At 42.0% G+C, this 26,052-nt stretch overlaps 1 protein-coding gene across 4 annotated transcripts in view; it reads left to right on the top strand.

Annotated features, from left to right (window-relative positions):
* Positions 1–26,052, top strand: part of znf618 (zinc finger protein 618) — a 44,008-nt gene that overhangs the window by 8,079 nt on the left and 9,877 nt on the right. For 2 of the 4 annotated variants that reach the window (XM_083793476.1, XM_083793479.1), the window contains exons 2-9: positions 8,792–9,296; positions 10,544–10,621; positions 11,370–11,414; positions 13,286–13,375; positions 14,446–14,532; positions 17,213–17,314; positions 18,244–18,342; positions 24,064–24,126. In XM_083793476.1, coding sequence (XP_083649602.1) covers positions 8,822–9,296; positions 10,544–10,621; positions 11,370–11,414; positions 13,286–13,375; positions 14,446–14,532; positions 17,213–17,314; positions 18,244–18,342; positions 24,064–24,126 — 1,039 coding nt within the window. In that variant the 5' untranslated portion in view covers positions 8,792–8,821. The remainder of the gene's footprint in view (positions 1–8,791; positions 9,297–10,543; positions 10,622–11,369; positions 11,415–13,285; positions 13,376–14,445; positions 14,533–17,212; positions 17,315–18,243; positions 18,343–24,063; positions 24,127–26,052) is intronic. The other 2 variants (XM_083793478.1, XM_083793477.1) reach the window with 2 other exon arrangements.

Raw genomic sequence — 26,052 nt, forward strand, 5'->3', positions numbered from 1 at the left:
TATCTCCCAAAAAATTGTTTTTTTTATTATAATGATACATTTATACACAATTGAAACATTTCACATCCATTCAAGCACTACAGTCCTTGGCATGAACGCACACATGTGCCCCTGCAGGGCCAACACACACACACACACACACACACACAGAGGTTCACACAGAGTTTGTTCCATTATTAAAGGCTTAAATCTCAAATTGGCTTTGAAATAGACTGCAAACTTGAATAGGCCCTGAATTTCAAAAGGCTTTCATAGGGCTTTGTACATTACACATTGTCCAGTGCCTAAAAAAACTGATATCAATTAATGTTTGTTGAAAAATAAAATAGCATTTAAATAATTGACAACTCTTAAGTATTTCATTTGAAAACATTGTAAAATGATTGCTACACTAAATGAATAAATGTCAGCAGACACCCTTTCTAATTAGTGTTTCTAATCATTGCCTTTTGTTCCAGTGAATGGAAATCTTGATCAATGATATTTTAGACAATAATGTGTGTTTTATAGCAACAATTTGCAGAAAGGCTATCCTGCTTTCAGTATGACAATATCCCCAGTGTCATCCATGCTCTCTCGACTCCCACATAGAAACGGTTTGTTGCGATGAGTAGGCCTGTCACAATCCTATATATTAAATTGCCTAGAGGGTTGACCAATGATGGGTGGAAGTCACAAATGTAACATGCAGACTTGCAAGGCACACCGTTGCTCCGATCCGCACCAAACTTGGCACACGCATATGGCAGCCATGCCCATATCCAATAGTCACACACAAAATTAACCTTTCAAAAAAGCCCTTAGTTTTATCATCAGAATTGTTTTCCATTCATGTATATGAATTAATCTGACAGCCGGGGGTAGGGTTAACACAGGGCAGAGGGAACATAAACATGCTCCCACAAACACTGTAGCAATGTTCCAAACTAGTGAAAGATATCGTCTCTGTCGGGTGGAAGTCTCACATCGGAACTTACTTATCGTCATACATCAGCCAATCAAATCATCATTTTCCGAGCCTTTTTCTGGTTCACGGCCCAGGCCACAAGTGGCCAGATGGATGGATGGTTTGGACGGCCAAACTGAAGTTATTTGTCACGGAGCCCCATATTCTTTTGCCAGGGACCCCCCAGAAGAGAAGAGTGTGTTAAAAAAATGTCTTAATACTTTTTTTGCCCTTTAAAAAATAGTAGCTATACATGCTCTGGCACACGTTTTTCAATACCATAGTATGTCATTTTTCATGGTTTTCGATGACATACTACATACTTTCATGGTTTTCGATGGGGGAAAAAAAGATGAAAACCATGAAAAAAAACCATACATTATGGATAATATGATAGTGGATGGAAGGTGACGTTGAAAAGAATATAAATATAATTTTCCATTAGGCTTTTCCTATTGTGCTTTCCTCTTGTTTTGTTTTCACTACATATGCTCAACATACAGTAATTGTTGTACATAGACGATCTACATTCTACAAGCTCACTAGGTATCCAGATGACATTCATCATCTATTTTCTTAATCTTCCCCTATAATGACATAGCCAATTATCATTACCAGATTGAAACAGCATGAATGAAGAGGTGTGATTCGTTCTGTCAAAGCAAGCAGGGTGGTGTGCTGGGCACAGTGGCACCTCCGACTAGAAAAGGTGCTTTTGGACGTGTGCCCAATGCAGTTATCCACAGCAAGGCAATTCCATTTTATGGTTGATTGGATGTTGCATTCATGGTGTTTTGCTGAGTTTAGTTCCTGTCCTGCCAACACACTTGCTATGAACAAACTAAAGTGATATTGTTGCCTCATTCCATTAATCCATTGTTAAGCAACTGAATTTCCCACAGACAGACAGACAGAGCTGTCTGCCCGCCCCAAAGACCTTATTAACTGTTGGGTTGAAAAGGTGAAAGGTTAAGGTCTGTCTGTTAGCAGAATAACTTGGGACGATCACCTGTTTGTTTGTTTGTTTTTTCTCGTGGAAATGATCAGTAGACTGCCCTGAAGAGATGATTATCTTTATGGTGGAAATGCCATATCTTGAGTTTCTTGACAGTTGCATAGTGTTGCAGGAGGTGTGCACTCTATTTTCGTTGTGTTATCCCTTTAGCCTAAATGTCTTGGTGTACCTCTGTGCTGTTGACGTTTCTGACTAAAGCAGTGGTGTGTATGTATTTGCCTGAAGAGATGATTTGTGGATAAGTCCATCATTTCCCCACAAATGCATCACATGTGTAGTTCTTTTGGCTGAGATTCCCAACTTTGTTCAGTTAAAGCAGTGATGTCCATGGAGAGCTGAGTATATGAAGGCTTTAAATTCCAATCAAACACTACACCAGATTTACTTAACAGACCCTTCTTAAACTACCGGTAATTTAACTATTCATGATTGCATGATACTTACCCCTGCAAAACTTTTTAACTCAACAGTTTTTAGCAATGAACAACCCCTATACGTAACTCTACATTTCAATCCGTAACCAATTTTATAGTATATATAGCAACATAATTATTTTGTCATTTCTTTATATATATTTGGAGTTTTTCAGAAAACTTGGATTGGGTCAGGCGTTTTTAGAATGGGCAGGTCTACATGGGTTAATAAGCAGAAGGCTAGGTGAGGCTAGAGTGTTTGCTAGCCACTTCTTAGGCAGACACCATCAAAATCATTGGAAAAACAGTCTTAAAACATCAGTCCAGACTTAAGCCTAATGAGAAAAAAGGGGTATTTTGTATTTATAGCCAAATATGATTCCTTATGTTGAGTTAAGAGCTTATTTATTGGCGACCAGCTAGTGACCACCTAGTGTAAAAGAAAGTACGTTTGGAAGTTGCACTTGCCAGGTACAGTACAGCCTAGGTACAGAAAACAAGACAAGCTAGCTTCTGAATGACATATTTGTACTGCATAGAAAGTTGGCTAATTTGGATATTTCTGAAATTAGAGCACTTGGGTGCCAAGACACTCTATTTTATTGTCATGATCGAAGGTCAAATATAAACAATGAAGCCACTGTACACCAGAGCTTATTTTTGTATCATCTTCATCTATTGTTTTCCTCTTTCCTCACACTCTAGCCCTGTTGTAGAAGTTGTTTAGCAATGCTAGTACAAGTCCACTGCTTCTCAACCTATTTTCAAGAACCCCCAGTTTAATATGCATTAGTATAGACTACAGAGACCCCCATTTGATAAAATGTTCTATCTATGAGACTACCAACCTATACACTGTAAAATCATCAGTGTTAATTAACACTGAGAGACTATCTACAACTCATTGGAACCTCTTGGAATTACAGAACTGTAAAAATCCATTTTGGTTCTTAACCCTTAGAAGGGCAATAACTAATAAATGCGTTATTCAATAACGTTCTGAGTGTGGGGGAAAACGAATTTCTTCGTTTTTTTTTTTTTTTATGAATATCGGTAGATTAATAACCTCCGCATCGCTGTGTGAAGTCCCTTTGTTGAAATTCCAACTACATTACCCAGAAATCCCGTGTCACGTAACACGCGCGCGTCCTTGGCTATAAAAAACGTGCCCGCCCCCTGCGGTTCTGCATGGGGAGAGAGTTGGTGGCGTGTCGAAAGTGATTGAGTATATTTAGCGATTATATTTAGTTTAGATGTATTAGTTAGTAGTCTGTTGTCTGTCTGGTGCGTCAGACGACAATGGAGGAACACCTCTGTACGATCTTCGTCCTGAAGGACCGGCCCCGTAACCGTAACCTCTTTACGCTGAGCAAGCCAGCTGTTGCGGGCTTTCCGACCATTCTTCCCGGCCTGGCTCGAGCGATGACATCCTACTCCGATCTGGACGGGTGACCAGATTTTTCTATGGTAAGAATCTTATTGTCTGAAACATTATATGCTATATCTATTCAGTGTGTATTAGTTTCTGCTGTGGCAGGCCGCTGAGCTAATGTATAATAAATGGATGGATATTCTTCCATCCATCCATGCTACATGCTGCTAGCAGCCACTGGGGCTTTCAAATAGATCTGTATTGAGCTTACATGATCAAATGAACGTATTGTACCGTGGTTTATATGCTATATATTATGAGAAATGTTCCATTACTTCCCCCCCCTTCCATATATTCAGATCGCTATCATGAATCATGATCGCTGTTTTTTTTCTTTTTTTGCCGAGCTTCTGGAGCGCAGGCCGCAGCCTGTAATGCTAGCTGCTAGCAACTCCTCTGCAAAGTAAAAAAAACAAAACAGCGATAATAATAGCCATCTGAATATATGGGAGGAGGGGAAGTAATGGAACATTTCTCATAATATATAGCATATAAACCACGGTACAATACGTTGATTTGATCATCATGCAAGCGCAATACTTATAGATTTAGAAGTATAATAAATTAGCTTAGCCGCCTGCATTACAGTACCAGCCTTACCCCGCGGCAAAGTAAAGAACAATGACGGACATTTCGTTGTGATAATTAAATGGACGATCAACACTGATGTGTGTTGGCTACAATGTGTTGGCTCTGAAATGGATCAACACTTGTAATTTCTGCAAATAAATCTAACTTGTCTGTCTATCTATCTAGATCCAGGACGTGAAGAAATGGACGGATGTCTCCTCCTCCTCTGCCCACAGTGATGTCGACTTCTCCACCACCAACATTAGATAGTCCAGGAGATTTTTTGTCCTGCCCTGCTTTATTTTGTGCAACAAGAACGCATTGTACATTGCCATCTGAAACAGGTAGAACTTTACAGGCTCTCAGTGACTTTGACCATCGTGTGTGGGTGGATGGTGGTGCACATCTTCGCCACCTTGTCCCGCCAAGCCAACAGCATCACCCCGTCATGTTGTGGCGCATGAGTCTCGCCCGGCTTCATGTCATTTGGTTTGCTAAGCCGCTTCATCTCCCTGTTCTTCCTCATGGTCCCACATACATGGGTTCCCAAAGACAGTAGCAAAGTACACCTGTCGACCGAGTTGTACAGATTGTCCATGTATAAATGGTAGCCTTGGTTGGCCAACGGACCGAGAAGCTCCGTCACGATCTTGTCAAGCCCACAGCTTACTCCTGTATATGGCCTCATGTTCCAGAGGTAGCCTGTTGCTGACTCGGCATGACAGTAACTCTTCACGCCCCATTTAACTGGTTTAAGAGGATTGTAGCACTTCCAACTCAGCCGTCCTTTCCAGAGCATAATGCTCTCGTCTATCGAGATGTTCTTCTCTGGCGTGTAGCAAGACTGAAACCGGGCCAGTAGATAGTTCAGAAGATGTCTGACCTTGTACATTCGGTCCCCTGTGTCTGGAGTCTCCTGGTTACTGAAATGAAGAAACCGCTTGAGCAGCAGAAACCGGGCCAGTTTCATGGTTCTCCTGAACTGCGGTGTCTCATTAGCCTTACACCTAGACCAGTAGGACACGAGGGTGTGGCTTCTTCACGATGCCAGTAAGGAAATAGAGGCCGAATAAGTTTTTCAGCTCGATCACAGACACGTCCGTGTGGAATATACACAATACACACCTTTGCGATGGACTGCGCTGCATAGCGGTTAGTCTCATCACAGATGTACTGGAGCAGATCTCCGGTGGTTCAGGGGGGGAGGAGGGGGGCAGTGGGTGTCCTATTGCATTATTTATTTTCTATATTTATTATAATTTTATGTTTGTAAGAAAAAAAGAAATAAAACTTGCACTTTTCAAATCCGAGATACATCTCATGTCTATTTTTACACTATTCTGAGGTTTATGTTCTGACTAAGCGAGTTTCAACTGTGATTTACTCTGTAACGGTAGATGGTAAGAACCCAATTTTTTTTTTTTATATAATACAGTACATTCAAGTCTACATTTCTATACATTTCATAGGCACCAAGTCCGGAAAACTATGTCATTGGATGTGTTTTTTATCAAAACTGTGTTTCTTCATAACAGGTTTTTGAGATACATGAATGAATAGACTAGGGTACTGGTAAGACTATGTAAACATATTATATATCAAAATCTTCGTTAAAATGTCAAGTTTCAGGAAAGAATAACATTTAGTTTCTATCTTGTTCCAGTAGCGGGCAGTAGGCAGTTTTAGCTGGGATGGTCAGTTTGCTCATGACTGACCTTGCTATTTATAGATGGCAAAATATCTACAGTGGTACATGTGGGAAACTTTTTATTTTTTTATTATTGAACTAGACAACTCACCCTTTAAAATGAGATATGTCATAGGTATGTGCTCCCTGTAGAAAAGAAGTTGTTACCAAAATAAACTTTAAAACGTCTGTATCTTTTTTCCATGTGCTAAAAACACTACATTGTGTAAGCGCATTCTTTTTTAAATGGCTTCCAACACAAAAACTAAACATTGTATCAACTCAATTCATTTTTTTCCTGGAAGCAAACTTGTCAAGCTTTCTCTGAAGGTCTTTTATTGTCGCAGAGTCACAACAGAGAATCTTCAATAAATCATTCAAAAACGCATTTCTCCCATTGGGAAAAGGGGATTTGACATGGGATTTGACTTTAAACCCTCAAAGAGTTGATCAAATCAGTTAGCCAGGGAAACCTGCAGGCCCTCAATTAGCCCTGGGGGTCCATAGACCGCCCGTTGAGGACCAGTGCTATAGAGCAGGGGTCCTCAACTAGAAATGTTGAAGGTCCACAAATATGGTCCAGTCTCATGCGCACGCAAATAAAGTTGCGGGTCGCGGCCCGTGGGCCACGTAGGCCCCACGGGGTGGGGCTGCCCCCCTCGCCCCCCACCCCTAGAAACAACTATGCCTGTTTAGTACAGTCAAACCAAGCTATACAAACCGGGTCCCATCCCAACCAACACTGGGGTGGCAGAGTATGAAAATATATTTTTTCACTTTAACAAATATTAATTATTCACACCTCCAAAATATTGTTCATTCAACTGAATGTGTGAATATGTCACTGCTAGTGAGCCAGTCAGCGAGACATTGTCATCATGACATGCCGGCCCATAATACACACAGTCAGAGTGTTAATTGCGTTTCTCGGCATTGATCGAATACAACAGAGAATTCAACTCGCGGTTGCGGTGACTTTTCTTCTTCTCTTTCTTCTTTTTTGTCTCCACCAGGCCGAAGGCATGTGGGGAGAGTATGTTTTGCACTCCGTCCGTCCGCGTGTCCGTCCGTCCGTGTGTCCGTCCGTGTGTCCGTGTGTCCGTGAACAGCTAATCTCGGCCACCGTTAACCCGGTCCATGCCATATTTTGCACACACACTCCCTGGATGCCAACCATGAACCTCTGCCCCAAACTTTCCAGAACGGCCTGTTATAGCGCCACCAGGAGGCCGCTTTGTGCAAAACAAGTTTTTGCACAGTACACCTACAGATTTTGTCCAAACATCACGCAAATTGGTACACAGTCTCTCTAGAGCCATTCAACGAAACGGGTCTTTCAGATTTATCAGACTCCATCCTGATTGGTTAAGATTGGCTTCCAAAGTTCACAGGAGTGCTCAGTTTCAAACAAAATGCTGCAAATCATGAACACATCGCGTGATTTCCGTGAAATTGTGCACCCACATTCCCACTAGGCTGAGGACCAAATGCCACATGAACAATTTCAACTCAGCCTCAAGGTGGCGCTATAACTGGCCGAAAAGTGTTTTTACCTCTAACTGCACGGATCTGTGGATAACCTGGTGGAGACCTGTGCCCGGAAGGGCACTTTTTTTAAAATGTTTTTTTGTGGCTTTCGCCTTTATTTTATATTTTTTATGGAGGGACAGACAGTAGGCTGACTGGAAATGGGGAGAGAGATGGGGGGTCACTCCCACTGAGCCACGGCCCATGCAGGCCTTTTCTCTTTATTCTATCATTTCTCCAGGGTCCGCAGAGAGGTGTGCCGCGGTCTGCCTGTTGAGGACCACTGCTATAGAGCGTCGCAGTCCTGCCCCCTTTCAGAACGATGAGTGGCCCCATTAATTTTCCCCATAGGCTTTTCAAAAAGTATTTATTTAAAGACGTTTACGCCGTGGACAAAGCCAACTCAAGTTGTGACAAATCATGACAATAAACACAATGTTTTGGGCCGATCAAATAATTAGTAAGAAGAAAAACAAAACAAAAAGTGTTGTACCCTGCCTTTATTTTCTTCTTTTTAATTACGGTATTTGATCGGCACAAAACATTGTGTTTGTCATGATTTGTCACAACTCAACGTCTCATGCACGCGCAAATAAAATTGCGGGCCCCGTGGCCCGGGGTGGGGCTGCCCCCCTCGCCCCCCACCCCTAGAAACAACTATGCCTGTTTAGTACAGTCAAACCAAGCTTATACGAATCGGGTCCCATCCAGAGTATGAAAAAAATCTTTTTCACCTCCAAAAATCCAATTTTCACATTCAGTTCATTCAACTGAATGTGTGAATATGTCACTGCGACCCCAGCTAACAGCTAGTGAGCCAGTCAGCGCAACATTGTCATCATGACATGCCGGCCCATAATACACAGGCACAGAGTATTCAATTCGCGGTTGCAGTGTCTTTTTTTTCTTCTCTTTATCCTATCATTTCTCCAGGGTCCGCAGAGAGGTGTGCCGCGGTCCAGTCGTGGACCGAGGACCCCTGCTCTATAGCTATCTATTTTAGTTTTAGTTTTTTATAGAATAGAAAGAGCGGTTGTCTCACTTTGTGGTTGTGTGTTTTTCGTTTTGGAACAGATGGGGGTGGTCCGCGGCCAAATATATCAATTTAATGGTCCTACTTGACTCACATAAATTTGAGAACCACTGCTTTCGTCTCATTGACTGTCTCCTTCTCCCCCCCCCCCCCCTGTCTCCCTTGCAGTAGCACTGGCCCAGAGGAGGCTACTGAGGTATGAGTGCTCCAGAGGCAGCCAGTCCTGGGAAGGAGCTGGTGGATACAGAGGACAGAGATGGCCCCTCCTCGCCCGTCCCAGCCGTGGCCACCGCCTCGTCCATCGCTGCCACCGACGACGACGCCAGTCCGACCACCAGGCCCGTCACACTGGCCAGTCAGCCTGTCACACTGGCCAGTCAGACGCCCAGGCCCGTCACACTGGCCAGTCAGACGCCCCGGCCTGTCACACTGGCCAGTCAGCCTGTCACACTGGCCAGTCAGACGCCCCGGCCCGTCACACTGGCCAGTCCGACGCCCAGGCCCGTCACACTGATGCCTGTCACGCTGAAGAAAGAGCCCGAGACTCCCGTGTCTCCCGTGACTCCCGTGGCAGCCTTGGTTCCCGTGGCCAGCAACGGGAAAGTCGGGGATGCCAACCCTGCTGAGATCTGTGTGGTCATAGGAGGAAATGACCGCGGACCCCAGACCCAGGGTATGTTTGCCCTGCTTGGTTCTGCTCCCCCAACGAAGAACACAGATTCATGCATAGGTGTGTGCGTGTGTGTGCGTGGGTGCGTGCATGCGTGCGTGTGAATACAGTCATTTGTCAGTCTTGTCCAAACACGACCGACTGACCCTGAGGTTTTGGAGGAGCACATTTTCTCTCCTTGGTTAACTCACACCTCAGTCTTTTTCCTTTTCTTGCATTACGTCCTTATTTAGAACCAACTATCCTGTAACATTCCATGGTGACCTTCAAACTCTTCTGGCCACATGTGAACACTGGAAATGGATTCACACCCCAATGATAAAAGCTAAACCCAGGTCTCTTCACGAGGTGGTATTAGATTAGGTTTCTTTTTAAGTCTAGTTCATCTTTAGTTCATTGGAGGGTTCGTTTGTGCAGTAATTAAATTGGACACACTTTCACGTGCGTGCGTGTGTGTGTGTGTGTGTGTGTGTGTGTGTGTGTGTGTGTGTGTGTGTGTGTGTGTGTGTGTGTGTGTGTGTGTGTGTGTGTGTGTGTGTGTGTGTGTGTGTGTGTGTGTGTGTGTGTGTGTGTGTGTGTGTGTGTGTGTGTGTGTGTGTGTGTGTGTGTGTGTGAGAGATATTTGCCAGTGTTGCTGCAGAAGATTAATTGGCTGCAATTGCTATCAAATAAGTTTAAAGCACATTTTAAACGGCCGATGCTCTGTCTATTTAGTATTTAGTATATCTAGTATGCTCTATCTACCTACACTATAAGATTTAGACCATGATCACATCCAATAAGGGCATATGTTTTATGTCATGATTTTAATAATAGCTTTATTTAGACAGCCTCAATGGCTGCCTGCCAGTACATGGTGGACCAGTGCTGGCCTTGTCCATCCTAAGGCAAATCTGTCCATTTCAAAGTGTACTCAGTGATGTAGCTTTTTTATTAAAACAGTAATTACTTTTTTATCTTAAGTGGAAAAGTTGGACCCAATGTGCTAGCTAAATCACCCTAAAAGATAATTTATCATTTGACATGGAGACGGTGCAATTGCAGATAAGCCTGATTTAGTTGTGTGCCGGGGTCGCAAACTGAAAATAGCCCATCTGCAAGCGCACAATGTCGGAGCGAGACGCATTGTGAGCTGGTGGTAGATTCGGCTCAATTCAGTGGTGCGGCAAGACGCACATCCAAGTATAACTCGGGCTTTTTACACATTTATCATAATACTTTCTGCAATGTGCTTTTGCCTTCTCACCCAGGTTCCTATGTGTGCGGGGTATGTGGGAAGAAGTACAAGTACTACAACTGTTTTCAGACACATGTCAGGGCACACCGAGGTAAGACACTCTTCTCAATGTATGGTGGTATCATGGGCTGTTTTTTAAGTGTGTCTAAAATTATATGCCACCTTTACATGACTCATGTATTTTGGACATAATTTGATTGATTTGAGCGGTGGTAAAACGCCTGCCCACCATGTTGGTGGGTGGGAAACTAGGTGGGGAGGGTGGTCACTGTCGCTGCCCTCATGTCTCTCATGCCTGTTCAAAGGACATAGGAAATAGGATTACAAAGCATCAAACTGCATGCGTTCCCCTCCTGCAATGCAACAGCACCTAAAAGGGAGGCTGTGCTGTTGTCATCAGAAATGGATGTCGCATGACATGACACTTCAGAGGAACGTCGCACTTCTCTAAAGCCAAATTCCAATACCTCAAATCTCGGGCCACTCCAGCATGGCGGTGTTACGGTGAAATTGGTGACCTGACCAACATGGAGGTCTTCAAATACGTGGCCCAACTTCCACTAGGTTGAATGGGAGGGACTAATATACAAGGAAAGAGTGCAAGTTTAGGAAATGAGGATGTCATTTAAGGACCTGATTTGCAGCCCTACACCTTCCCTAACAAACCAACCAGTGAGGTTGCCAAATACCTATACATAATCATTTTGGTTAGTTTTTCCCCATGGTTTTAATGTTTAAACTGAATCATCGTAATGTGAGAGTTGGGTTTGTTTGCTGTTAACACAAACCGTAGCATTCATCTTATCACATTGTTCTGTGTTGTCTCCTCCTCACTGCAGAGTCAGAAATCATGGTTGGAGATGGAGCACCCCCAACACCTAACAGTGAGTTTTCTTTCTTTTTTTTCTTTTTTACTTTATTCAGTTTTACCATTTGTATTTACCATTTTCAATACTTTAATTCTACCCTAATACATCTTAGATGAAAATATAGTGCTTTTTACTCTGCTACCTCAGCCCTACTGTGTATAGAATTCGACCATTTGAATATAGCAGATGTACAAGTGTTGTAGAGTCCGCTGTTTTCAAAGGATTTTTTTAATTAAAAAAATAATAATTGTGAAATGGGACAATGAGTATTTACTTTTGAGTAATACCTCTTTCACTGCCAGAGTAATTACCGTAATTTCCGGACTATAAGCCGCACCTGAATATAAGCCGCACCAGCCAAATTTAGGGAAAATCCCATATACAAGCCGCACCGGACTATAAGCCGCACCGGACTATAAGCCGCAGCTACGTTAGCTCAGAGCCTGAGATGGCTCTGCGTTAGCTGTAAAAATCCATAGATAAGCCGCACCGTTGTATAAGCCGCAGGGTTCAAATCATGGGTAAAAAGCCGCGGCTTATAGTCCGGAAATTACGGTACATAAATAATCCACCCACTGCCAGATTTTTTGTTTGTTTGTTTTGGTTTCTGTTTCTTCTTACATTTCCAGTAGTCACAGAATCAGAATATTTATATCCAGTACAATTCTTCTGGGTGAAATTAATGCTCTACTACTCCGTCCGTACAATTGTGGCATGCCAAAGTAGCGAAAGTAGCCCTTCTACGAGTTTTGAGCTTGAAGACATGCCATTTAGAGAAATACTCCCTCCACCTGCTCCATGACAAGCTTGTCAGTGTCATGATGCTTTGTTTTTCTTCTTTCTTCAGTCAGTCGGTCGCTCATTCCACTGGATTTGTTTCAAGGATCTCTTCAGTCAGTCATTTGTGCCGACTGGCTGCCAATGTTGTGGGCATAATTATATACAATACCTCCCTGACGTCATACCGTTTGCTTTATATAGCAGCAGTGGATGTTGAGAACTCTTTTATGTCGAGATAATCTACCTCCCTTTCTCAACCCTCTACAAACCTCTAGCAAGCCAGAGTGGCTGAACACTGTCTGCAGATAATGTGGTAGTTACTATGGGAAAAATGTTAATGTGAAGTCAAATTAGCTTCATAACCCCAATTTATTTTCTAGGGATTGATAGAACGTCTGTGGCAATGGTGGCATGTCTCAATCTTATCTTATACATTCTATTATTGTATGCCGTTAATATGACATAGTGCCCTCTATTTGATCTATTCTATCTAATCGTGCTATATGCGTCTCTCTTCTTGCACCCAGTTGGAAACAGCTGAAAACCATATTTAACTGCGCTCACGAACGCGTTTTGAAAGAGTGAAATCTATTATAAGAGTACTTTAAGACTAATAGACAGAGACAGACAGAGACTCTTTTTAGAGCTTGCAGATCTGCTACTTTTGATACTTTTGTGTGACGCTGTAGTGTGATCAAGTAGTGTTAATTTATGAAAAAACACAAAAAGTTATAATTTGGAGATACAAGTTTTGTGCCCGACAGTAACTTTTAGCTTCTCTGACCTTATTTCTATATACCTACCCAGCAGTGTTGCCATGTTCGCTTCTTAAAATTGGCTTTGGGCTTGTTTTCCTGTGAAGTGGTTTGTTATGTTTCAGAAATTTTCCAAATATCCCACGTAGATTGCCTATTTTCAAATAGTCGACAATGAATAGTTGTAACAACTTTATGTTGTGTTGCAATATATACATTCATATATTCAATATTAAGACAACAAATATTTTTTTAGTGCAACTCATGGAATTGATGGGTGGACTCGTGAACACTTTCAGGAGAATATTGGTAAAACGGAAACAAACTGTCTCTCTGTGTGTCAAACTGTAGATAACTTCCGCTACTCCTGTGACATCTGTGGCAAGAAGTACAAGTACTACAGCTGTTTCCAGGAACACCGTGATCTGCATGCAGTTGATGGTAATTAGTCTTTTTTGCTACCGAACGTCTCGTTTACCACCATATATGGTTGCCAATGCATCATACCTTGTGACACGTGACATCATGGATACCCATAACCCATTCTGACCTGAGATCAGATTCATACGAGGTTTCCACTGGACACACACTGGTCTGATTGACCCATTCTGACCTGAGATCAGATTCTAAAAATGTCAGTCGTTCTTCGATTTTTGAAAAATAGCAGACCTACAAGCTCATATCGCGACACTCGGTGGCGCGATATGAGCTTGTAGATCTGCTATTTTTAAATGGCTAAAGCATAACGTAATTCTAACCCCAAAATGGGTTCCCGTTCAGAATGGGTTAACGCCTCCATATACTGTATGGTCACGCCTCATGATACCACGCCTCATGATACGTCACGCTACCATATATGGCCATCTCCATATAATTATGAAGATCACCACACTGACCTCATCTAACCCTGGATAACCACCATACATGGAGAAGAATGGATCATCACCTAGATCTGCGTATATGGAGCCGGCCAGCAACTCTCTCTGACCTCATCAAACCCTGTACACTCAAACCCTGTACTGGCATATGGCCAGTACATAATTCATTCCATATGTTGACCCCCCATGCCCAGCAGCCTGCCGTCTGCTGTCACCCAGGCGGATGCGTGCGACCTCGCCCATTAGGGCGTCTTACTGGTAATCTAGTAGCAAAGTCCTGACGTCACTCCCACTACCCGTGGGTCGCAGCAGTGTTTCTTTTTCTATTGGAATGTCCATAGGCAGATCTAGATTAAGATCTAGATCTAGACTTCTGTGCTTTATTGATGCCCAGATTTGTTACATTTTAGCTACTTTTTAAGGTGAGCTTGCTTTATTGGTCATTTGATTGCACTTAACCACTTTAACCCAAAAATGGCACAAATAACATGCCACTACGAGTTTGTATCTTAGCTATTTTTTTAAAGTAGGGCTTAAGTGTTTTAAAATAGTAAATGGTTGACTTTATGGTATATCTGCATAAATATGGTTTAGTTTTGAATTAAATTATGGTCTTTCTCATTCTCTCCTCAGACCCATATGAACACCAACAGGTTATTTTACCTGTGGATGACCTTAAAGAAGAAGCACCAGTTGAACCCTATAAGAAAATTGGACCAAGTAAGTCACCTCTGTTTTGTTATCTCCGCCAGGACAGAATGGCAGGAGGCAGAGGTCCTGTGAGTCTGTTTGTACTGTCCGTCCGTCTGTATGTCATTCTGTCTTAGATCATCTCAGGCCCCGCTGGACCAATCTACGTGAAACTTTGCACGCACACTCCCAGCAGACCAAGGAACATTTTTTAAATTTGTCTCATGGTGGCCTTATAGGGCCTTTATGCTTTTCCCTTTAACTCTTGAACCGTCATACAATGTCATACAAAACAATAATAAATAAAATGTTATTGTGACATATAGTGTCATCGTAAATCAGTACACATTATCTCTGAATTGATGATTGACTTCCACAGTTTGCGGGCCTTGGGTGGCCATTGCCAGTTTCTAGTTATTTATTTCCTGCAGTTTCTCATCATCGGACTGACCATAGAACTTTAGAACTTGAATATTTTAATGAATATGTTGCCACGACAACGGCCAGACACAAATACAGGACTAGAATGGGTCCAAGGGCAGATCAGTTAAGAGTCAGATATACGAACACGTGAGGAGATCTCACTCATTATCTACAAACCCCATTCTGTACCTCGTCCTTCCCACATAACTAGGCATTAGTAGAAGCCTCGGTTACAGAATATGTTATGGTCAAAGAAAGATTAGAAAATATATCACTTCTATGCAAATGTGTAGTGGTAGTTTCAGTCGGAATCGTTAAAAAAGTAGCCTGCAATATCCTGAGAGAGTTTGACTACATGTCAAGATGCTGTTAAAACTGCTGTAGTATGTCAGTCCCAAAACATTGCACATGCCCAAACTTTCTTTTGTGCGATATTTTTGCTTTTCTGTCTTTATTGATTGATTTGAACAAAGTAGACTAGAGAGAGACAGGACATAGGGAGAAAGAGGCGGGGAGTGACATGCAGGTCGTCCATCTCTGAATTCTGGTCTCTATACTAGTATACTGCCTCCCCCTGGTCAGCATGCTCTGATGAAGGCTGCATTGCCGAAACGCGTTAGCGTTCCATTTTGGTGTGTAACAATAAAGAAATGGAAATGTGAGTACTATGTCTGCCATTTATTACATTTTTGGATGTGCTACCTTTTTGGAATTTTTTTAATTCCTATTTTTTGATTTGATAGTTAGCTGACATTAGACCCTCACCCTGCATTTCATCTTCTGCCAATGATCCGTCTCTCATGCTGCTGTCTTTATGTCAGTCTAAGCCTCGGTCTCGCCCTTGTTTACTGCAAATACTGTAATTTCCCATATGAAACCCACAGACTTGTGTGATATTGTTACTGTACCCCACGCCTCCTTAAAGAGAGACCTTTGACAGTTTGGGTCCTAGCATCTTGCCAGTGATCAACAGCTCAGATCAACAGTTCCTGAAGGTCAATTATTGACCCCACAGTCCTCACAAATTGTAATAATCGACCTTTCTTTTGCCAAATTAAACGGAACGTTCTATTCTGCTCCCCTGACAACACGAATGATTTACTGTATGCCTACTGTATGTTCCTCCCTTGGAACACTGTCTTCCTTCACCAAACCACATGTAAAAACAAATCTTGGTGTGTTGTGAAAATCAACTCTGTTGTAAAAGGGAAGCGTCTTTTAACTCGCTGTCAGACAGACAGACAGACAGACAAAACCAAGTGTTTTCTCTCTCTGATATGAAGAAAGTGATTCATGCTTTCATTTCCTCCCGGGCTGGACTATTGCAACTCATTGCCGGTGCATAGCAGTTGCTAGTTCCTCCCACTCCCGTCTGTGGCTTGTTCAGAAGTTTGCTTCCAAAACTCCTGTAGGTTATACAATCAAGCGGCTGTGCCCATTTCTGTCCAACAGTATTTTGGACATTTTCACACATTGAGCGTCCTCTACACAATATGCAGAGAACAAAAGCAATTTCACTTAGACCCACAGGGAGTGCCACAATTCTTCTTGTTGGGGGTGCTTTTTACCCCCCTTTCTCCCCAATTTAGTAATTATGCCAAATTAATAACTCCCCACATACACATTTGTGTGTCGTCACTGCTGTTGTATCCTGCCAGTGAGGAGCCCCCACCGGATGTAGAGCCTTCGTCATACTCCTCCCACCCAACACACAACACGCCCCCAGCCTGTAGGAATACGTGCAGTGACAATTATCACCCTCGCTGGCCGGCTTCCCTCCCCGAACGCGGGCCAATAGATGTGAAAAGTTGAACCGTGTCGTAGATACCGCAGCTTCCTTGGCGGCTGCAACCCACAACTTACATAAGCCTGGGTAGCTAGGGCACCTGGCTTATAGCATAGATATGCACTCTTGTTTTCTGCATGGATTGTTGATTTCAGTAATTTATATCACATTAAAGAGCATCAGCATCAGTGTCAAACTAGCAATACAATACATACGTATATTCAGAATCATCTTCCATAAAACAAAAGGTAAACCCTCAATCTGCCAATTTCTTCAACTGGTTGAACACTAAGAACAGCATAATTCTAGATCAGTGCTCAAAGTGCATCAGTCCTCAAACATTTTAATTTTAAGGACTGCTCATATCTCTCAGATACAGACCTGCAAGGGTGCATTTGCAACCCCCCTCAAGGAACCCAGAGAGTGGAGTATATTACTAATTATTAAAAGTTGTATTTGACAAGATATTAATAATAAATGTCTTTGCTTTTATTTGTCCAGAATCGGGGAGCTATTTATGTGCGATCTGCGGGAAGCAGTACAAGTATTTCAACCCATACCAGGAACATGTGGCTCTTCATCACATAGGCCTACCAACGGCAGGTGAGTGGCTTTTCTACGAAAGTATTAACCTGAAACATTACAGGCAGAGGCAGGCAGGTTTCTGCCCGACAATGCAATGATATAATTGTAAATGATGTAAGTGATCTGTTGCCGTTTCTGAATTTGAATCCTGAAAAGTTACAATTTTGGACATGAGGTTTCTACCCGACAGACGGTATGCTATGCACAGGATAATGAACAGTGAGCTAGTCATTATTGAGAAATAAACGCTGTCATTATGATCAGACTGTGGCGCCAAGCACAGCCTGCCATACGTGCCACACTAGGGCTTTTATATGTCTACTTTTTAAAATCTTAAGACAATAATATTGTAATTGTTTGAGTGCAACATACAGCATTTCAAGCTCCTCCTGAAGCAGTATTTGGCTTAAAATGACCATGTCCCAATCCCAACTGTCCCAGGGGTACCGTCTCACTCTGCGATGGATGTCAAATCTAGGTTTCTGTCAACAATCTAGGCCCTACATTAGTGAACGTAAAAGATGAGTGTTATTTTTGTTCATTTACTGCTTTCTTTTGTTTCGTGATCTAGTAGTAATATAAAATAATAAAAAAGAAATTGCAGTAAAAAATATACATATTTAGCCACTTGTTCGAATTGTATTTAGCCATATTTAGCCCCCTAAATCATAAAAATCGCATCTTTTACTTTCTCTAATAACAACCTAAAACATGAACCTTGGGTGAAAAAAACTGTTGAGGATTAAAAAAATATAAACAGTAGCAGATCTATAAACTCGAAACGCGGCGCAAAAGGATCCGCTATGCTTTTGAGCACCACTGTAGTGGCTGTAGGAGTTTAATTTAAAAAATATATATATATGGAGATAGACGTTTTATGCCTATATCATGGAAGGACCTCTATTAATTTAAATAAATTCAGTAACTCTAATTGATATCCTCTCAAGATCTAGGTGGCGCTTTTGATTTGAAGTCATCGCCGGTGCAGAAGCGTGCTAATATGGACATCATCAGTAGATATGGGCCCAGCCAAACCGGTAAGGCAAGTAAGTAAGCATAAGCCCTTGATGGTGTCTCTATCATTGACATGAATTCGCCCTACTATGCTGGCCATTCACACACCCATGTCTACAACCAAAATCTTTGTTTTCACCATTCATCAAACATTTTAACCCAGTTGATGTGTATCTGGGGAAGGATTTTGTTAATATAAGATTTACCGAATATTAAAATCCCACCCTCTTAGCGCACGGTCACACCACACTTTTAAAGTGTGGTACGTGTGACCGTGCCCTCTGCCTTCAAGCCACCAGGTGGGTGTGGCCCACCATGTTTGAGTCGAGCAGGGATAGTCTGCTCCATTTAATTACAGAGATTTAGCGAAATATGTGGCATATCTGCAAAATAAATGCTTACCACTAGCCTGCTTTCCTCACAAATGTGGTCTACTATCACCTCTCAATTTGTTCCAAGCCAACTCCCCTGGGAGACTCTGTGACATAAGCTGAGTACCGTTAACAACGAACCTTATGCAGGCAACATTTACAAAATGTAATTCTGCTTTAAGTAGCATGTGACGGATTAAACTAGGCCCGGTTTTCATGATTCTGAATCCATCAAGTTTCCCAAGGGTGTTGGCTTGGAACAAATTGAGAGGAAAAAACACTTTTGAACACTTTTCTTCTTGCTATATTTTAACTATTTATTTTAATTGTTTTTCTTTGTGATGCGAAATGCAAGAAATTGTTTCTGTTTTATTGGCATATTCAAAATAAACAAAACCAACAGAACAAACAAAGCTACTGGTAAGCATTTATTTTGTAGATTTGCCACACATTTTTCTAACTTTCCCTAACTATATTGGTGCTCTCTCTCTCTCTCTCTCTCTCTCTCTCTCTCTCTCTCTCTCTGGAAAGAGATAAATGCTCATTTGAATTTGATGTTTCTTAATTGAAAGAGACAAGATTGGACCAATTTCTTAACATGCAATTCAAAAATGGATGTTTTCGGTCAAAGTCTTTTTATTTTATTGTTGAGGGTTGCGTAACATTGCTGCTAAGGACCAACACACTGCTGTATTTCTTTTTCCTCTTTATTTATTTTTTATTTTGACAGAAATGCTCCCAGGCCAGCTAGGGCCTATAATTAGGACTTCTGTTTTTTCAGGGCTGAGCTGAAGGAAGTCATAGTACTGTATGTGAACATCCAGTCCTTGATAGCTGAAAGCCACTTAAACCCTATTTACTTCACTGACGGGGGTCCTTCGGGGGGGTCAATCATTTTTTCCCTCTACACCGAATCCCTTTGCCCATTATGACATGTCTGGAATAGGGACGCTCAGGGCGCTGCGAGCGTGTACAATACATCGCTATTTTGGAAAAGCTTTGAAAAGTAAAATTGGATTATTCTTTTCTTCTGGGGGTCCGGGTGGAGGGGGCTAAATACACTACACATCCATTTTGGGGTCCTTGACTTTGAGAACTGGTGTTGTAGATCAGCTATCGGTGTTCACCTGTATTATAGCTATCGGTGAACATTCTCGAAGATTCCTGAAAATGTTCACCTATATTATAATGACATGCCAGAAATAGGCACGCCAGGTTGAAAGTGGTTCATATATCACTGCCTCTCTGCGGCATCTGATCTGAGTTTACTGTGACCTAAATGTAAGTCTGTCTGCGGGTCAGGCTCGCTGTCGGGCAGAAAACTTGTATCTCCACATTTAACACTTTTTCATATTTTTTTTCTTTCCGTAAATGAACACTGTAGCGTCCCACAAAGGAAACAAAAATAGCAGATCTACAAGCTAAAAATGTGTAATGATCTGCTATTGTTTTGTTAGAATCCTGTAAAGTAACAGTTCTGAACAGAATGCTAGTAAGAATGTATGTTAATTTTCGTCACTGTCTGGGTGGAAATCTCCAAAGCTCAAACGGTGAATTTTTCAGAAATCCCCTATTGACATCACAATATTTACGGTATTTAATGTAATGTGTTAGGCCAGGGAGATGTATGCTCTATCTCCATGATATGTAAGGGTAATGTTGATTTGACAATTGCTCTATTTACAGACAGTAACAACAGAAGGGCTTTTGTGTAGGATTTCCAGTCCCTATGATATACGTAGAATAACCTGTCGGGCAGAAACCTTGATGCGACACTTGTGAGCTTGTAGATCGGCTATTTTCACATTATAATGAAAACGTTTTTACATACAAGGTTTTCTCCTCCACAGCAGCGCTATGAGAAGTTGGAACAGAGATATTTTGTTGCTTGCAGATCATGTATTGAGGTCAACATTTCCCCATAACTTTTCTTAGTTAACCCAATAACTTTACGAATTCCTTCAAAATCAGCAGTTTCCACCTTCATTAAAGGTTAAACGTCGGCTTCATTTTAAGTTGTCAATACATGCCATTGTCTGTCTACTCCCATCTTGGGCAACAGTGTGTATATAAATAGATCACTCACTTGTCCATTAATGGGTTTTATTCGTGTGTGTATATATATATATATATATATATATATATATATGTATACATTGTCCATATAGTCTTTAAACTGATTTTTAAAGTATCTGAATAATTTTGGTCATGTTGGCTTATTTGTGAATCAATCTTACTAGAAACTATTCTGTTAGGCTAGACTTTTCAAATCAATCCATCCTTATCCCATTCAAACCGGGATAAGCATCTGTGTCATTTAGATTCTGATTTAGAAGGCATTTGTAGAATTGGCCTCAGGTCAAATGGGTTTAAAAAGAAAGAAATAAGTAAACAAATAGATTGATTTTCAAAGAGATTCAAAATTACATGCACATTTTTACCGTATATCTTACGACCTACTGTATATTAACCCATTTTGGGCGGGAACCCCTTTTGGTGTTAGCATTATGTTATGCTTCAGCTATTGAAAAATATCAGATCTACAAGCTCATAGCGCGCCACTCGGTGGCGCGCTACGAGCTTGTAGGTCTGCTATTTTTGAAAACTGTCTTCTGATTTAGAAGACATTTTTAGAATCTGATCTCAGGTCAAAATGTGTTAAAGAACCACCATTCTTCTGTGCGTTAGAATCTGGTCTCAGGTCAGAATGGGTTCAAATGGGACGATGGACGTCATTGTAAAAATAGTGTAATTACACCAAAGCACTTTATTAAACTCATCACCGCCTACCTCTAATTTAAGCTCAAATCTGTGTGAATGATTACGTTTTGTGCTATTGACATATACTGGCATTTGTGTATATTGAGGTTTGACACCTTATTATTATTATTACAATAAATCTAGAAACCTCCATGTTTTTGATTAACAGAAATAAAAATTATGTCAATGGTTGACAACTTCTATTGCTAGAGAATATGTTCGTTTAGACGCTATGGCAGGAGGGGATTTTGACGAAAATGAAGTAAATGAAGATAGTGCAAGCAGATGTGTGGTGCTTGTCAGCAGCGTACATTGAGGCCAGAGGCAGAGCACAGGACAATGTTGAGCGAGACGTGCCGAGCGCCGTTGCGTTTAGAGATGGATCCATAATAGCGAGCAGCAGTCTTGCTACGGAAGTGACAGACAGATTCACAGATAGACATCTCTAGAATGAATAGTTAGATAACATAATTCTCCAAGCATGCTGTGCTGTGAGCTTTTTGTCAAAAGAAATTGGTGGAAAGGAAGGAAGTAATCGTCACACTTTCAAAATGGTGCTTGGGCTCATTTTCACATTTCTTCTTAATAATAGGCATCATTTCTACTGCTACACCGTTTCATTCTCAACCTATAATGTCAAAGCAATGGTTTATCTCTCTTTTCTGTTATCTCTGGTATCTTTCATTTGATCGGTCCCCCTCCTTTTCCCTCTTTGTGCTGAAGAGCAGTTTGCCATAAATAACTATTTAAAGCACGGCACACACTAAAACATCCACAAAATTGGGTCAATAAGATAGAGTGGAGAGGACGAGTTAGACCTATATTCAAATGCATTATGATCATTTCCATTTAATATTATGGCTGGTTACGCTCAGGGATGTGTAATGATGCAACAAATTGAAATGGACAACAAAACACTGGCGTTTGGCATTGCTCCATCTTGATATTGTACTATTTGCTGTCAAATACATGAAAATAATAGACATTGTTATTTAAGTTATCTTTGTTATTAGAGCAGTGGTTCACCCTTTTCAGGTCATGACCCTCAAAAAGCACTATATTTGAACTGGTGACCCCTCCACCTGACTATATTTGACCTGGTGACGCCTCCACCTGACTATATTTGACCTGGTGACCTCTCCACCCTGACTATATTTGAACTGGTGACCTCTCCACCCTGACTATATTTGACCTGGTGACCTCTCCACCTGACTATATTTGACCTGGTGACCTCTCCACCTGACTATATTTGACCTGGTGACCCCTCCACCTGACTATATTTGACCTGGTGACCTCTCCACCTGACTATATTTGACCTGGTGACCCCTCCACCTGACTATATTTGACCTGGTGACCTCTCCACCTGACTATATTTGACCTGGTGACCCCTCCACCTGACTATATTTGACCTGGTGACCTCTCCACCTGACTATATTTGACCTGGTGACCCCTCCACCTGACTATATTTGACCGGGTGACCTCTCCACCTGACTATATTTGACCTGGTGACCTCTCCACCTGACTATATTTGACCTGGTGACCCCTCCACCTGACTATATTTGACCTGGTGACCCCTCCACCTGACTATTTGACCTGGTGACCTCTCCACCTGACTATATTTGACCTGGTGACCTCTCCACCTGACTATATTTGACCTGGTGACCTCTCCACCTGACTATATTTGACCTGGTGACCTCTCCACTCTGACTATATTTGACCTGGTGACCTCTCCACCTGACTATATTTGACCTGGTGACCTCTCCACCTGACTATATTTGACCTGGTGACCTCTCCACCTGACTATATTTGACCTGGTGACCCCTCCACCTGACTATATTTGACCTGGTGACCTCTCCACCTGACTATATTTGACCTGGTGACCCCTCCACCTGACTATATTTGACCTGGTGACCCCTCCACCTGACTATATTTGACCTGGTGACCTCTCCACCCTGACAATATTTGACCTGGTGACCCCTCCACCCTGACTATATTTGACCTGGTGACCCCTCCACCTGACTATATTTGACCTGGTGACCTCTCCACTCTGACTATATTTGACCTGGTGACCTCTCCACTCTGACTATATTTGACCTGGTGACTTCTCCACCTGACTATATTTGACCTGGTGACCCCTCCACCTGACTATATTTGACCTGGTGACCCCTCCACCTGACTATATTTGACCTGGTGACCTCTCCACCTGACTATATTTGACCTGGTGACCCCTCCACCTGACTATATTTGACCTGGTGATCTCTCCACCTGACTATATTTGACCTGGTGACCCCTCCACCTGACTATATTTGACCTGGTGACCCCTCCACCTGACTATATTTGACCTGGTGACCCCTCCACCTGACTATATTTGACCTGGTGACCCCTCCACCTGACTATATGTTGAACTGGTGACCCCTCCACTCTGACTATATTTGACCTGGTGACCTCTGACCCCTCCACCCTGACAACGACTAGGAGTTGAGTCATTGCAGCACATTCTGTTTGACTACGTTTGAAAATAACAATGTTTTCCCTTCCTCATATTATTGTCTGAAGTTTTTATAGTATAGGTTGTTGATTAGCTTTCTTTCTTCTTATTTCTTTTTTGGGGGTATTAAAAAGTCAGCCTGTTCAGCGCAATTCCGCCCAGCCTGGTCGACACGAACAGCTCACAGAACTCAAGCGGTGAGCACCCATTTTATCTCACCTTATTGTGTGTGCTTTTATTATTCTTGCTTCCACAGTGAAACATCCTATGACATATCGTTCCTGTCGGGTGGAAACCTCATTTGTCCAAAACCGGACAGGATTCAAAATGACAAAAGTAACAGATCTACAAGCTCAAAACGCGTCGCTTTGCACTTTGTTTCGAGCTTGTAGATTGATTGATTGATTTAAGTATTTACAGTGTATTAACAGTGTGCAGAATTACAGTACATTTCAAGCACAACTCAATAAAAAAAACGTAACTGTGAGTGGACGACGCCAAAAAGCATTACACTTGTTTACAAGAGGGTCCACCGTTTTCGATTCATCATAACATTTAGAGACGTACAAACATACGCTTCTATAATAGCCAAAAACAGGAAATCATCATAAAGGAGGTAAAAAGGGGGAAAAAACATATCCAGTGAGGGGGAAAAGGGGGCCCGTTTCGAATTGCAGCCGTCCGTAGGTGCCCTTTGAGAGCAGTCAAGGGTTTCACATGCATGTCTATAATGACAGTTGGTAGGGCGTTCCACATTTGTGTGGCTCATCAGTTACTTTTGATGATTTTGTGTTTGTGCTTTAGTATGATCACAGTAGAAAATATGGAGATAAGAGGTTTCTGCCCGACACCAATGGTATTGAAGCAAATGATTTGGATCAAGGGAGACGAGCAGTGGTGGACTAAGTACAAGCTCCTGACATTCACTCTGCTACGTACATTTCAAACACAGATATTGTACTTCTGTCTCCACTACATTTCAAGGAAGGGAAATGGTACAACATTGAACCACTTTATCCCTATTTAAAGGTATGGTACACTACCTTAGGCTACACTGTGACCCCTTTTCCACCGGGGTTGAACCGGTTCGGTTCTTTCTTCCCGCTAAATATTGAACCAGTTCAGAGTGTTTCCACTGAAAATGAGTTGGTTCCGAACCATAAACGTTCGTTCCCAATGTGAACCACAAAACGGTGGTTCAGCTTTGTAATTGCACGCAGCGCTTTGTGAACCGAGACGATATAAGTGGGTGTGTCAGTAGGTTGGAACTTGTCAGTGGGTTGGAACTTGGGAGGACGTCGCAGACACAGTGACACACGCAACAGATATCTTTGAACAAAAATACGTTTACATTAATTGCCAACGCAAACATGAAACGATCCAAACGTATACGGATGCATCGCGATCCAGAATCCAGCTGAGACTTGCGGGGCGTTATAATAACTTGTAACCTTGACATCACAACCTCGTGGATACTGTTTACATCGGTTTGTGTTGTGCAACGCCCTCGGGGCGCATGACGGATCCTTCTCTTTCAACATTTTGTGTTGAGGTATAATAGCGCCACCAAATGAACCGGCCGTCAATCTGGTGGAAATGCAGCCGGTTCGCGACCGGTTCGCAAAAAGCACCAAGGTTCGGAACGGCACTGGTTCTGAACCGAAGTTCTTTTGGTGGAAAAGGGGCCAGTGTGTGTTCAGTAACAGGGGTGTCCATGTCTCTCCAGCTCTCCAACAGAAAATGCATTTTCAGGTCGGGATACCTATTTTATATTTTTTGGATATCAATGATTGCTATCAATACTAACCTAAAGGAAAAAATAAATCAATTACCCTACCTTTTAAAATGTAGTGAAAATAGCCTATGTACAAGCTCACAAGGTGTCACGTTGGGAGCTTGCAGATCTATATTATCACTATTTTCGAAGATTAAAATAATATATATATTATTTTCATTTGTTTGGAAATATTCCACATTTCGGCTCGAAAAGTTGCCACAGGAAACGTACACCTGGGGGAGCATTAATTGGTGTGCCGAATCTTTTTAATTCTTATAGTAGGTTTTTAGATGTGCGTGTCTTTTGTAACGTCTTTCTTCAACCACATTTCAATAAATACAGCAAT

Source organism: Protomyctophum parallelum (assembly GCF_964188405.1).
Source record: "Protomyctophum parallelum genome assembly, chromosome: 21".
NCBI classification, from domain to species: Eukaryota; Metazoa; Chordata; class Actinopteri; order Myctophiformes; family Myctophidae; genus Protomyctophum; species Protomyctophum parallelum.